This window comes from Astatotilapia calliptera, chromosome 22 (assembly GCF_900246225.1).
Source record: "Astatotilapia calliptera chromosome 22, fAstCal1.2, whole genome shotgun sequence".
NCBI classification, from domain to species: Eukaryota; Metazoa; Chordata; class Actinopteri; order Cichliformes; family Cichlidae; genus Astatotilapia; species Astatotilapia calliptera.
Window position 1 is genome coordinate 17353319 of NC_039322.1, and position 14446 is coordinate 17367764.

The 14446-nt window shown below is 39.7% G+C and overlaps 1 protein-coding gene across 5 annotated transcripts in view; it reads left to right on the forward strand.

The window, feature by feature from the left end:
- Positions 1-1694: 1694 nt before the first annotated feature.
- Positions 1695-14446, forward strand: part of clasp2 (cytoplasmic linker associated protein 2) — a 69671-nt gene continuing 56919 nt past the window's right edge. For 3 of the 5 annotated variants that reach the window (XM_026156565.1, XM_026156562.1, XM_026156563.1), the window contains exons 1-2: positions 1696-2679; positions 13737-13815. In XM_026156565.1, the coding sequence (XP_026012350.1) occupies positions 2482-2679; positions 13737-13815 (277 nt within the window). In that variant the 5' untranslated portion in view covers positions 1696-2481. Of the gene's footprint in view, positions 2680-13736; positions 13816-14446 lie in introns of all 5 variants that reach the window. The other 2 variants (XM_026156561.1, XM_026156564.1) reach the window with 2 other exon arrangements.

Here is a 14446-nt window from a genome sequence, read left to right on the forward strand (position 1 = left end):
TTTGTGCATCTGGGAAACCTATGTTGACATTTTAATTCTGTTTGTACAGAGAATGTTTTGCAATGGAGAGGGGGAAAAAAGATTTATGGCAACTCACTCAAAAATTGGGGAAAGCCAATTTTTTTTTTGTTTGGTTTCTTTTTCAGTGCTTATTGTAATTGTCCATGCCTGTCTATTCAGAGAGGAGGATACGCTTGTGTTTCTTTTTGAGATGTAAAAGGAAAAACTGTTGCTGTGTTACAAAAAAAGGACCTATGATTCAGACCCTTGGTGTCTAAAAGCATTATATTGACACTGTATGCTGCTGGGATGAGTGGCCTCTCCCGTGAACTGCGCGGATACGTTAGCTCGCAGGCCCTTATCCAATCCTCCTGTCAGTAGCCCTTGTGGTCTAGCTTCTACTCTACTACTTAAGCATTTGTTTACAACCTCAATTAGGTTAGCGACCACAGACTAACTTGTTTACATGAGTAGGTTTCCAGTCCCACTGTTATTCAGACAGCTACTAAACTGAATCTGAATAGGTTAGTAACACTGATACAACTGTTTTTAAACTGGACTGTGACACCCACTATTCAGATTTATGCTGTGTGTGTCTGGATCAGGGCTGACGCTGGTGCAACTTTGCTTCAAAAGCAAAAAGGAAATTTGTTTAGAGATAAGTATGAGACTGTGAACAAAGGCACCTCAACTTTATTGACAATCACATGAATTTATGTACTTGGAGGTTCATTTAGTCTAGCTTTGTGTAAATGTTAATTTACAGATGATGTAGAAACATAAATGAATTGGCTGTCATCAAGACTTAAAGAATCATGCGAGTAGTAATTTGCAATTAGTTTGTTATACAGGTCTGGTGGAACTTGCCAGTCAATGTATGTAATTGATCCCTGACAAATTCTGGTTCATCTAATCCTACAAAACATATGTGATGGGGTAATTTGAAAAGCAGAGATTGGAAATCCCGTCACACCCCACAAACCAACAGCTAATTTTACTGTATACACGCACCTCTTTAGATCAACAGGATTTCAACATGATGTCTCGTCATGCCTGATTACACACGTACGGGGCATGAACACCATCATTTCACGCACTGAAAATGCAACAAAACAAAAGCAGCTTTTAATATCGTGTTAAACAAGAGACTGATAAGTATCGTGTAGTGCCAAGTGCTCAAAGACTGGGGAGACTGGCAGGACAATGGATAGGACTGAAACAAGAGAGACCAGATGGAAAGGTCAAGGAAGACTTGGATGGATTTGAGATACATAGCTGACTCGACTGGCTGTGATACTAATGCCCTGTTTGACAGCCGTTTTAACAGTTTTATGTTTAAGAAAAAGAAATAAATTAAAAAAATAAATAAATAAAGGTGACTAATAGTAACTGTGCTTTGTCTCTGCAGTGTGAGATTTTGTTTTTTATCTGAAAGACCTACTTCATAGTAAACTGCAGCAATTTGAATAGAGACTGTGCAGCCGTGACGCCGCTAGATGTCAGCAGAGGGCCGTGTAGACAGCGGACACGCCCACACGTAAACAGTAATTTTGTTTATCGTTTCTAGAACAGAGAATAGAAATTAACCAGCCACAATCAATAAAAATATATCTTAAGTTAATAAGCGTATATATTTCCCTATTTTAGTACGGATGTGGTTCACAGTGCACTTGTTTATTTTACATTTTACATCAGGCATTATGCAGGCTGGCTGTGCAGTGCCCGAAGACCCATCGGCCTGATCGTTGAGCGGTTGCGCCTCCTGGTGAACTGCAGTCCCCGGCAACGCGCAGCTTTCAGCGCCTAATAACGGCTTTAACGGCAGCAGCGATTATTCCTGGGTTAAAGAGAAATCAGAGACCCCCGGACTGGAGCTGAACTATTTTTGTGGAAGTTTGGTGCAACTTTGCCCCGGACGGAGTTGACCGTTGAACGCCTTTAAAGCCTGCGGTCATGGAATAGAGCAGCGGACTGAGGCCTGCGGATAACTGACGGTAGCTAGCTGAGCTAGCTTTTGTGAAGCTGTCCATATTTGTTTGGGTGGCCGTGCTAGCTTTCTATGTGCTATTTTTGTTAGCATAACAGCCAAGCATATTTGCTATTTTTTTCTGATGAGGTTATATTAAAGGAACCGGCTGAGGGCCACTGCGGTTATTCGTTTCCCGAAGTTTCGCCAAGTTTAAGTTCCCTCTGAGTTAACGGTATCTAATAAGGAAACCAGCCAGCTTCGTCTTTGTCGTAACGTATAAAGTGGAGGGATGATTTCTATGCTACATTGATCTATACACATATATATATATATTGCAAGGGATTGTACGTTGATGACTAAACATCAGTTAGAGGCAGTCCAGACTGCACGGTGTCTCTGTCCCTTGAAGGGTTTACACTTCGCAGCTCGAGTTCTTTGCACCCCGTCCCACCGACCACTGTCTCCTGTCTCCGGCCGGCTTCAGCGGCTGGCCGCACGGCACTGAGTGCCCAATGGAGGAACATGACAACATGGAGTATTTTTACCAGCAGGTACTGCAGAAAGATGTTACCCGCAGGTTGCAGGTCGGACAGGACCTTATTGACTATCTGAACGATCCGCATCGCTCCCCGGACGTAGAGCAGGACAAACCCCGGCTGGACAAGACTATAGACGAGTTAACGGGATGGGTGAACTCCAGCAATTTCAAGGTGAGAGAGCTTGAGCTGTCATCGTATGAGCCATTCCTTCGGCCTGTTCGTGAATTGTTTTCCACTGGTTTGCCTGGTACCTGGGAAGAGACAGCACTGACATTTACTGAGATAGTTTTCAAAAGATGATGTAAAACATTTTAAAGACCTGTTAACGATATGAAGAAGACCCAAGTCTAATGTTTTGAGATTAATGTGTGCACTGGAAAATTCCAACAAAAGCGCTGGCAAGAAGCAGAAGGCTCTGTGATTCTTTATGACATCCTAATCCTGGAGCACAAGAGGCAGACATCTTTAAATGCAACCCAAGCATTGAGGAGTGCTTTTGAGGGGCATTCCTGTGGTTTGTTGGGTTTGTGCTGCTGTTTTGGTTGTGTGCGTGTCTGTGTTAAGGAGACCCATTGTTAGGACTGTAGACTGCTGGAGCATTGGATGGGATGGGGGAGGGGTTGGGAGATTCATTGTTATGATCCATGTTTTATTTTCTCTCTCTCTCCTTTGATCTCCTCTCTCTTCAAGATTTTCTCAGTATTCTCCTTATTTAAGTCCTGGATTTTGTGTGTAATGTGCTGGTTTGCAGACAGAGTTAGGAATGTGCCATTTCTGCCAGCACATCACACCAGTCCAGACAGCAAGTCATAACAGCTGGAAATCCCTTTTAAAGCCATGCTGCAGTATTACTCTCGAGTCGCTTTTTGGACTGATTAGTTTCATCTGCACTGATATGCAGGACTCAAAGTCTGTATGAGTGTGGAAATTGTGTGCTCAGCATAAGGAAGCATCTGAGCCTCTGGAAGAGATTTTTAATTTGACGACACCCAGCTAGAGAAAGAAAGTGTTCTGGACTTTATTGTCATTTTGGTCTTGTGATCTTTTAAATAAAACTTTTAATATTCATTTCCATTTAGTACCATGGAAACTTTAGGAATAGTGAAATCGGTATTGTGAGAAGCACTGTACAAAAACAGCTGTGGAGTCTTCACCAATTGTCCGCTTAGTATCCCTGTTAGATGTTCAAGAAGAAAGCTTTTTATAAGCTGAATTTTTTGCTATTGTTAAAAATAGTGAAGAGAAATGCTCAGTGAATGGTTTTGTATGGTGCTATAGCCTTTTTTTTTAATCTCCTGTGGCTGTGATAAGCTAACATCTTTCTTTGTTTAGGTTTGTTCTTTTATGTAGATGACACAGCCAGTAACTCGAGCTCAGATCAGTCACTTTGCACTGATGTGCAAGTGAGTTGGGAGCCCCAGAGGCCTTCATACAGCAGGCTTTTAGCAATGCTCATGATCTCTGTTGGGTAGAAGGCCCTAAGCTGTAAGCAACATGCTGAGTCAGCAGTTGCGGGTGGGGGGAGGGGGGGTGATAAAGAGTTGAAGAGAGGAGATGAATACAGGAGGCATTTAAGGAAACAAGAACTAGAGTCAGACACAGGCTAAGCGTGAGTGGAAAACACAACTCAAGACCTACAAATACATTTCAGAGATCTTTCAGGCACAAAGAGTGTCACAATCAAGTGCCTCTTAGTAATGGAAAAAATATTCTGTTTCTTGGCTGCGTTTGTGTGCCCTTCACTGTTTCCTTTTCTTATTGATCAGTTCATTAATGTATCCTCGCCTCCCTGCCTCATCTGCTTCTTTTCTGTGTGTGTGTGTTTGTGTAGACGGAATAGGAAATCAAATTTGCTTACAGAAGAGTACAGAAGCTAGAGAGCCTATAGAAGAGAGAATATTAATATTGCATGCTGCCTTTATGGAGAGCAGGTCCATATGACCCATCACTGCTCAAACTGATCCACACTCCTCTGTCCAAACACTTTGAATTGTGTCTAATGGAGTGTAAGAGATGCCACACACTAAAGCTTGCGTTGATAAGATAAGAAAAGCTTAATTTATCCCAACTTTGTGAAAATAAAGTTAAGAGCAACAGGCAAATATGTTAAATAGGTGGAATAGCATGTAGCTAAAATTAAAATACTATATGGTAAACAAACATCTCGATAAGATAAACAGATACAGTAAAATAAGTATACATTTAAATATAATAATAATAATAATAATAATAATAATAATAATAATAATAATAATAATAATATTATATCTACTTATGATTTACAGTCTATGCTTTAGGATAGATGCCTATAGAAACATAACCACAGTCTACAGTTAGAATAAGGAATGGTATTTGGTAGGGGTGGGGGGAAAAATTGATACTGTGTAGTATCGTTAGAGCTGGGCGATAGAACTTTTACTCGATAGAGAAATTAAGCTATCGCGATAGACCTCGCCGCTCTTGTCCTCTTAATAAAAATAAATAAAAAAAAGTCAGCCAATCCAAATTAAGTAGCGCAGAGCCGAACCAATCACAGCCGCAGCGTCACGTCGCGTGACTTGTTACGTACAGCACAAGTGCCAAGCCGCACGTGTGTTTGTTTGGGAAGCAGCCAGCGGGTAATGGAGCCAGCGCATGGAGGAAATGAGTGTGCCGACTAGAAAAATCAACCGAGCGTGACCGAAGAGAAAACAGATGATGGTTCCAATGCCGGAGAGATTGTCGAACGGAAGAGCCATAGAAGTTCCGTAGTGTGAAGGTATTTCGGCTATTTCAAGTCTGACAAAAAACAGAGTAGCGTGCACTGTAAATTGTGCCGAAAGCAAGTCTGGAAATTAGGGCTGCTCGATTATGGCAAAAATGATAATCACGATTATTTTCACTGAAATTGAGATCACGATTATTTGACGATATTTATTTAACCCTTTAAGACCTACTATAGAACCAAGTCCACCAGAGCTTATATTATTTTTTTACATGCTGTAGTGCCATTTGTGGGAGCATTTCAAGTTGCTATACATCAATACAACTGTTATAGCCCATATTTTAATAATATGTATGCATTAAGTCCATAGTAATTACATAAATTGCAAAAAAGTGCAATAAACTACAAAAAAAATTGAAAATCGCTTTTGTTTTGTTTACATATATTTCTACTTGGAGAAATTTAAGAGGTTTATCCCTCAAAACTTTAAATACAATAAAGTTGTAAAAAATAGTTTACAACAACAGGAAATTTATTTTGAGTGTCTTCATAGTTTTATTTTGGAGAGGAAAAACAAAAAACAATCCTATGATGCAAATTTGCAAAGAAAACAGCATGTGCATCATTTCACTGTGGGAAGTGTTACGAACAGCTGATAGGAACGGCAAAGCGTGTTTCTGGAATATTATGTTTTTGTTCCTGCAAGCGCTTTTTATGCAATTTTTGCAAAGCTATATGTGGAACGAAACCGTGACCGAGGACAAGCTGATGGCATAAGATGTAAGTACAACTCCTCCGGTTTCATATGTAAAACAAATTATTGCGCTAGCTTACACGGTTCAGGTTCTACAGGGATTTAACAATAGTTATGCAAAACGGAGCATGCAGCTCTGACCGGCTTTAAAGGGTTAACAATGACTTTAAAAAAAAATATATAAAATAGTGTGCAACACCACTGAAGTTTTTTTTTTTTTTAACTCTCTTTTCAACCAACGGCAGTCACTCTCCAAATAACTTCTGCTTAGCTTTCCGAGCTTCCCTCGGGTCCTCTTAATCAGCGGTCTCCAACCTTTTTTGCGCCACGGACCGGTTTATGCCCGACAATATTTTCACCTTTAAGGTGTCGCGGATAAATGAGGGAGGGGCTAATAATCGGCTCAGTCATTTTTAATGATCGTTGAAAGCCCAGATCGTAATCGTGATTAAAATTCGATTAATTGAGCAGCCCTACTGGAAATACAATAAACTGGTGCATGCGTCACACTGTGCGCCACGTTATTGTTTCGGTGAAATGAATTTCTACAATACTGTTACTGTTAATTCTACTCTCTGCAGTGTTTAAATGCTTACATATACACACAGTTACTGTCCCTCCACACATACGACTCGGTTCTGCTTCTATGCCCCAGCTTTGTTTACTTTTTCCCACCGAGGCTTCTAGACTTCTGATTGGCCAACATTTCTGCACGGTTAGGAATCTAGCGCCACCTGCTGCTTTGGCATGTTCATAGCAGCGTTTTCCTTCATTTCTGCCTTAATGTGTGGACGGGATTATTTTTTAAAACGAAAACGGAAAATCTCCGTTTTCAAAAATACCCGTGTACGTGTGGACGTAGCCTCAGTCTCTGACTGGAAGCGCTAATTCGTCATTCGGCTATTGTCAGACTAAAGTAACTGTTAAAACTGTTAGAAAAGCTCAGCTATACAACAAGGAGAGATTGAGAATTTCCTTTTAGTTCTCAGTTTATTTGATATTGACAAAAGTTAGTCAGTTTTGTCTGTTCTTCTGTAAAACAAACTAAGATTTATTTTTAGAATTAATATTTTGTTTCTAAGTGGAATTGACAATTTAGTCTGTTTCGTTTGTTCTATTTTGAAACTTAAACGCTTTAGCGGCTGCCTTTTGTGTAGTTTGCAATATTTGCCTTTATTTATCTGAAAAAGTCTCATGTTCCTTAAGTACATCTACCCTGTTGAACTTATTATGGGAAATAAATATTTAAATAAAAACAAGCTGCTGATTATTTCACATTTTACTTGTGAGCAACGGCACATTTAAATCTTACAAATATAGTTATTTGGCTTATATCGTGATAGATATCGTTATCGCCTGAAATGAAAAAAACATATCGTGATATGAAAAAATCTCATATCGCCCAGCTCTAAGTATCGTGATATTTTATTTGCTAATAATGTATCGATACAGGGACAGCAGAAATTGATATTTTGTTACAAAAAGGTTTTTGTGCTCTGACTTCAGAGCATGTTGATACTTTTTCTGAGCAAGAATCCTGACATTCCTTCACTGTCCAAATGTGTTTAACTGTTTTTTGGCAGCAATAAACATGACGGTTTACTTATTTTAATTTAAGACATGTTTTATTTTAATTAAGTTTAAAACTTTTTTATTTAATGTAAAATTATATTTTGTTTTAATTTACTTTCAAATTCTTCAGTTGCTGAAGGGGCTGCATAGTTTTCTTATTGCATAGTTCAGAATAGCTATAATTGTACCAGATGGTTGCATTCAGTTAAGTTGGACTAGACTGTAATACAAACCGTTCAGTTTGTCAACAATAAAACTGACTGAAATGAGAGAAAGACTGAGTGCGAGACTTTGATATTAGATAAAATGAATATTGCTAAAGTTTACCTTTATGTACAGAATCTGAATATCGCAAAATATTTTAAAAAATTGCAATAATATCGTATCGTGGGATGTATGGTGATTCCCACCTCTAGTATTTGGTAATATTTAAGTGATACCTGTGTCATTATCAGTTCTGCTTATAGGTCATAGGGAGCAGACCTACACAAGCAGTGACCTATGGGCCTGAGACATGTTACTGATGTGGACCTCAAGAGCATGTTTGTGGTGTTTGTGTATTCAAGATGCGTTATCTGACGATTAATGTGGTTTGCTGTGTGATCAGTTGTGTTAGCATACAGTTTTCCAGGTTTAATAAATGAAACTGTGGACTCGTCTAAGAAATAAGTCCAGAAAAAAAGCAAGTGATTTTTCTTGTGGCTGTGTCCGTCTGTCATGTACAGTCTGTGGGCCTACACCAGTTTTTAGCTTCATTGAATCCATTGTATTATATTTAATCCAGAACACAGCATCAATAGAAAATGCTTTTAGCTGACATCACTTTGCTGCATTTAGTTTGACATCGCTGTCAACACATGTCAGATAAAGCTGCATGTATTGGTTAAAGGAAATTATAAATTTGGAGATTTAAGATTCAGATCCCGACTTGGCGCTGTCCATTTCAGTGTCACCATATTCAGATTTTTTTCTTTATTGTGCAATAAAATTATTTTTGTGTTGGCTTCTTCCTGCAGGTGCTTCACAGGAAACACCGTCCAGTGAATGGAATTGATCGCCGCTTTTTTGTGGGAAGCAGCTGCAGGAACTGTTGAACTGTAGTCTATAACAGTAGCTTGGCTCTGAGGAGCAGGATCAGACAATGGTCTAAATCTGCTTCTGGTCCTTTTCTTTATTCTTTATAATCACTGGATTAATGGTTCGGAGTAGAGCTGTAGTTGCTTATTAGCTTGGTGATATCCCGATACATATGCGGTCTTTTCTATTGCCTTACCACTGTTCTCTGTTAAGAATTCATGTTATAATATAAATGTAACTCGACCAGTGTGAGAAGATTCTAGAGCCAGCTAGTTTTGAGTATCTGTGCTTGATAAATAACTGAAACATTCATTCATTTACCAAAAATTGTGAGCAGTTTGTTTTCTATTAACCGTCTGTTCTGTAATCATATGGTTTGAGTGTCTGTTTTTATTTCTCTGTGAGCGTTGGACACTTTTTTTTTTCTTTAATCAAACACTCACTTTAACCCTTACTGGAATCCAGAGTAAAACCTGTACCTGGTATGCGTATCAGCAGGCTAAGCAGGCTGGGGCTTCACAAAGAGCCATTCATACGGCACTAAATATATTTGCAGTTTGTTTTTTTCTTTTCTCCAACATACCTCAGCTCCCCCGTCATTTTGAATCCTGTAATCTGGAGATACAGAAAATGTGTTGGTGTCAGTGCTACTAAAAACATGCACATGGTTTATTGTATAGGGTTTTTAAGTATTTTGAGGCCATACCTGACTTGAAACTTCTCAGAAATTGGGCTTTTTTGTTTCTCCAGCATTTCCTCATGTCAAGTCCCTTCCTTCTCTCATACTCTGTCTTCTCCTCTGTCTCTCCCATTGAGGATGCCATATGGTTATGGGCTCCAAGCTCGTTGGGGTGCTGAGTGGAAGAGGGGGATGGGAGGCCCAGGGGCTGTTTCCATCCTTTACCGTTTTTGTCTTTTTCCTGGTGTTTTTCTTGTCTTTGCCACCCCCTTCCCTGTAAATTAGGTCAGGATGACGGAGTCATCATGTTGACCCAGGGCTTGTGTTTCTTCTCCAGGTGATTTTTGCTTTGTGTGTCATGACTTGGCCCTCATCCCCGTTTCATGCTTTCCTCATCGCTCCCCTTGTTGTTTCTGTAGATACCTGCCTTTGTTCTTCCTTTGACTAAAATAGGAAAAAACTGCAGTCTGACTCCCCTACTGAGTCCAGAGAGTCATGTTTAATTTTTTTTTTTCACTTCAGTTTTTACCACAGCACTGCCAAAACAAGCATTCCAGCAGCACAGCGCATGTGATCCTAGTCAGGATCACAGTGGAAAAACTCATCTCCACCGCTAGACACAACTCTGTATCCCCCTAAGAATCATATCGCAGGCCAGTTTTTCTTCTGCTTGTGAGGTGAATTAAAACGCAGAGAGGCAGTGGAGAAGAGTGTGGAAGGACTATTAAAGGTGACTTTAGAGAACACAATCCCACACCACAATAATGGTGCCATCACGTTCTATTCCACTTGTGACTTCAGTCATTATGTTTCTTTCCAGGATAATTTTTAACCGGATTTTCAAAATGCATATCAGTGTGCACCTCCATTAGCTGCAGTTATGCAGGTAGTTTAAAGAGGACACAGCTGACTGGGTGTTGCATAACCAGGAGTGCCGCAGCTGTTGACATGCAGTTATCTTTGAAACGGCAAGGTGTTAGCCATTAAACACAACACTCATTGTCTCGGTTTGAGCTCCGAGTTAACGACAGAATATACATTACAATTCAAGCATGTTTTGAGCCTCAGCCTGTCACTGTTCATTAAGCATTTGTGTGATTAAATTATCACAGTCTTTTTTTGAGATCTTTTTTTGTTCCATGTTGGGGTTATCACCAAAACATAGAGGTTGCTCGAGTATCATCAGTTCTCAAAAGCAAGTAGTTGTATTTGGAGCTACTAGGTTGTGGCAGAAATCACAATTATGTTGGTCGATATTCAGAGCATGATTATCTAAGACGCAAACTCACATAGTTTGGAGAAATAATAGACTTTATTTAAGTTTATTAAGTTGTCTTTTAATTGAGTCTTTCGATTTAAACTGGATTAAGTGCACAGCCCTGGTTGTACTGTATGTTGGTGAAAGTTTGGAAGGTTTACTTATGTTCATTCACCACCGTTAAAATGTCTGAAATGTCTTTATTTATTTTTCTTTTCCTCTACACTCTTAAGCTGCTTAGAATGAATTACTTCCAATTTGTACTCCGTTTCTGTTGGTAGTCTCTCGTGTTTGTGATATAGCTGAGACTCGGACAGGTTTGGAAAATGCCTGACTGGCCTAAATTACATCTCTAAAGCGAGTGGGGGCAAGATTTTGATTCTCAGGGCTGGGTGATATGGCCTAAAATCCATATCACAGTATAATTTGAAGCATGTGCATAACGATATATATCGCGATTTTACACACTAGAAGGCACACTTAAAATCCTTCAATTTTCTCAAAAATCGACTGTGTCTTATGTATGAATTCTGGTTGTGCTTACTCACCTCGAACCGATTTTATGTGCTACACAGCGCACAGAAATCTGTCAAAAATGTTTTAGTATGACTTTGGTAAGCTATGAAGCCGCACCGCTTGATGGATTGTCGGCGCATTACGGCTACCGTAGTCAGGAGCCTCGCGGAGTAATCTGGGTCCAAAACTCCGTCTTCTTCAGGTCCCAAAGTCAAACGAACACTTCGGCATCATTGCTGAGAGTTAAAAACTGTGTAAATTCTTTCATCTTTAATAAAATGATCAGCGTTGCTGCTTTACCAGATGTAACAATTAAGTTTAGCATCCAGGCATCCATGAAGACAGAAGTAAGTTAGCTCGCTAGTTTCCACGTGTGTGTATGTGTATATATATATATATATATATATATATATATATATATATATATATAAAATCTCAATCATGTTCTGACTGAGAGATTTCTGAAAAATTCAAACGTACAGCTCTGCTATCACTTCCAACATAAATGAAGACAGAAAACTAAACAGCAGTGACGTTTGTAGGGTTACTGAAGTTGGGCTAGCTCGTATATAATGATGCTACGCGATCGCTAGCTACACGGCTATGTTAGCACAGTGAAGCTGGAGGTTGAGCGCTAACTTTTTTCCACTCGATGAAAGTTAACGTGACAGTTTCTGGTGGTTAGGGGCAAATGAGAAAAAAAAACGATCACAAATTTCCATAATGAGACATCGAAATCTGGCACACGCTTTGATGAGGGGTAGGGAAGTGGAGGAAGCTCAGGTTTCGGCTTTCCTCATTTTCCAAAAGTGCTTTGTCTCTTTGCTATTACTGTCGCCCGGCATAATTTGCAGATGATGTTGTTTGTAGCTGCTGCAATGCTTTTGATCAAAACAGGCGCAGCTTAATGACACCATCAACATGCGCTATCGTGGTAGAGCGGTATAGTCAAAATCTCTACCGTTGGCCAAATTTATATCGTTTCTATCGTATACCATTTATACCGCCCACCCCTACTCTCAATATGGAAAAAGGATCATTCACAGTCTCACCTGTCTGCTGAGTCAGTAGAAACTTAATAAACAACCTCGATGGTCTTTAAAAAATATTCAGGATGTCAGAATCGAATGTAATCCTCCTCCCCTTTCTCTTCCTCTCACTGCTGTCACTGATGTAGAAAACGGACTGTATATTGATTAGAGCTGGGCGATATGAGATTTTTTCATATCACGATATGTTTTTTTCATTTCAGGCGATAACGATATCTATCACGATATAAGCCAAATAACTATATTTGTAAGATTTAAATGTGCCGTTGCTCACAAGTAAAATGTGAAATAATCAGCAGCTTGTTTTTATTTAAATATTTATTTCCCATAATAAGTTCAACAGGGTAGATGTACTTAAGGAACATGAGACTTTTTCAGATAAATAAAGGCAAATATTGCAAACTACACAAAAGGCAGCCGCTAAAGCGTTTAAGTTTCAAAATAAGACAAACGAAACAGACTACTAAATTGTCAATTCCACTTAGAAACAAAATATTAATTCTAAAAATAAATCTTAGTTTGTTTTACAGAAGAACAGACAAAACTGACTAACTTTTGTCAATATCAAATAAACTGAGAACTAAAAGGAAATTCTCAATCTCTCCTTGTTGTATAGCTTAGCTTTTCAAACAGTTTTAACAGTTACTTTAGTCTGACAAAAGCCGAATGACGAATTAGCGCTTCCAGTCAGAGACTGAGGCTACGTCCACACGTACACGGGTATTTTTGAAAACGGAGATTTTCCATTTTCGTTTTAAAAAATAATCCCGTCCACACATAAAGGCAGAAATGAAGGAAAACGCTGCTATGAACATGCCAAAGCAGCAGGTGGCGCTAGATTCCTAACCGTGCCTAAATGTTGGCCAATCAGAAGTCTAGAAGCCTCGGTGGGAAAAAGTAAACAAAGCTGGGGCATAGAAGCAGAACCGAGTCGTAAGTGTGGAGGGACAGTAACTGTGTGTATATGTAAGCATTTAAACACTGCAGAGAGTAGAATTAACAGTATTGTAGAAATTCATTTCACCGAAACAATAACGTGGCGCACAGTGTGACGCATGCACCAGTTTATTGTATTTCCAGACTTGCTTTCGGCACAATTTACAGTGCACGCTACTCTGTTTTTGTCAGACTTGAAATAGCCGAAATACCTTCACACTACGGAACTTCTATGGCTCTTCCGTTCGACAATCTCTCCGGCATTGGAACCATCATCTGTTTTCTCTTCGGTCACGCTCGGTTGATTTTTCTAGTCGGCACACTCATTTCCTCCATTACGCGCTGGCTCCATTACCCGCTGGCTGCTTCCCAAACAAACACACGTGCGGCTTGGCACTTGTGCTGTACGTAACAAGTCACGCGACGTGACGCTGCGGCTGTGATTGGTTCGGCTCTGCGCTACTTAATTTGGATTGGCTGACCTTTTTTTTTTTTTTTTTTTTTTTGAGGACAAGAGCGGCGAGGTCTATCGCGATAGCTTAATTTCTCTATCGAGTAAAAGTTATATCGCGATACATATCGTTATCGTTCTATCGCCCAGCTCTAATATTGATATGTATAATATAATAATTTTTGTGTGTGGCCCGCTATAACTGTTTGATTTTTCTTATTCTGTTTTGTAGGTGGCGTTGTTGGGGATAGATATCTGTGGGGCATTTGTGGATCGCATTGGAGAGCGGTTTAAAGGATACCTCGGCACAGGTGAGATATCTTATCTATCTCTATGCTTTGTTTTCTTTAAGTTGTCCTTTTAAATTTCACTGCAAATAGATCTTTATCTCTTTGTTCTTTTATCGTAAACAGCAATCGCTAGTCAAGGAAGTGTGTTTGTCTGGCCTTTTGAATTCAGAAGTGTAACAAAAACAATATAGCAGTCAGTTTCACTAGATGTCGTGTGAATCTTTGGCATTTTGACATATGTCCTTCCATTTTGTCTCTCACTTCCACTTTGTGGTTCTTCTGAGATAGACCCTGCAGCCTGGCACCACTCCGTGTCTATTATGCATCTCTATATTTAGGCCCACTGTAGCTCACTCTAGTACACCCCCAAACCACACCTTGATTCATGACCTCAGGAACTAAATCTCATATCAGATTTCATGCTCTGCCATTGTGTATTTGTGTTATCTCGGTGCCAGACCTTGTGGATGCCCTTAAGGTGTCACCAGCTGTCTTCGTCAGCCACACTGCCTCTTGTCACCGGCAAACCTGCTGAAGCCTGCTGTGCTACTCTGTAAAGGCTGGACTGGTCACACTGTGTATAGTCTACCACACACACTCTCTTTATCCAAGAGCTTTATATGAATGCAGATGTGTGTGTGTGTTACGAATG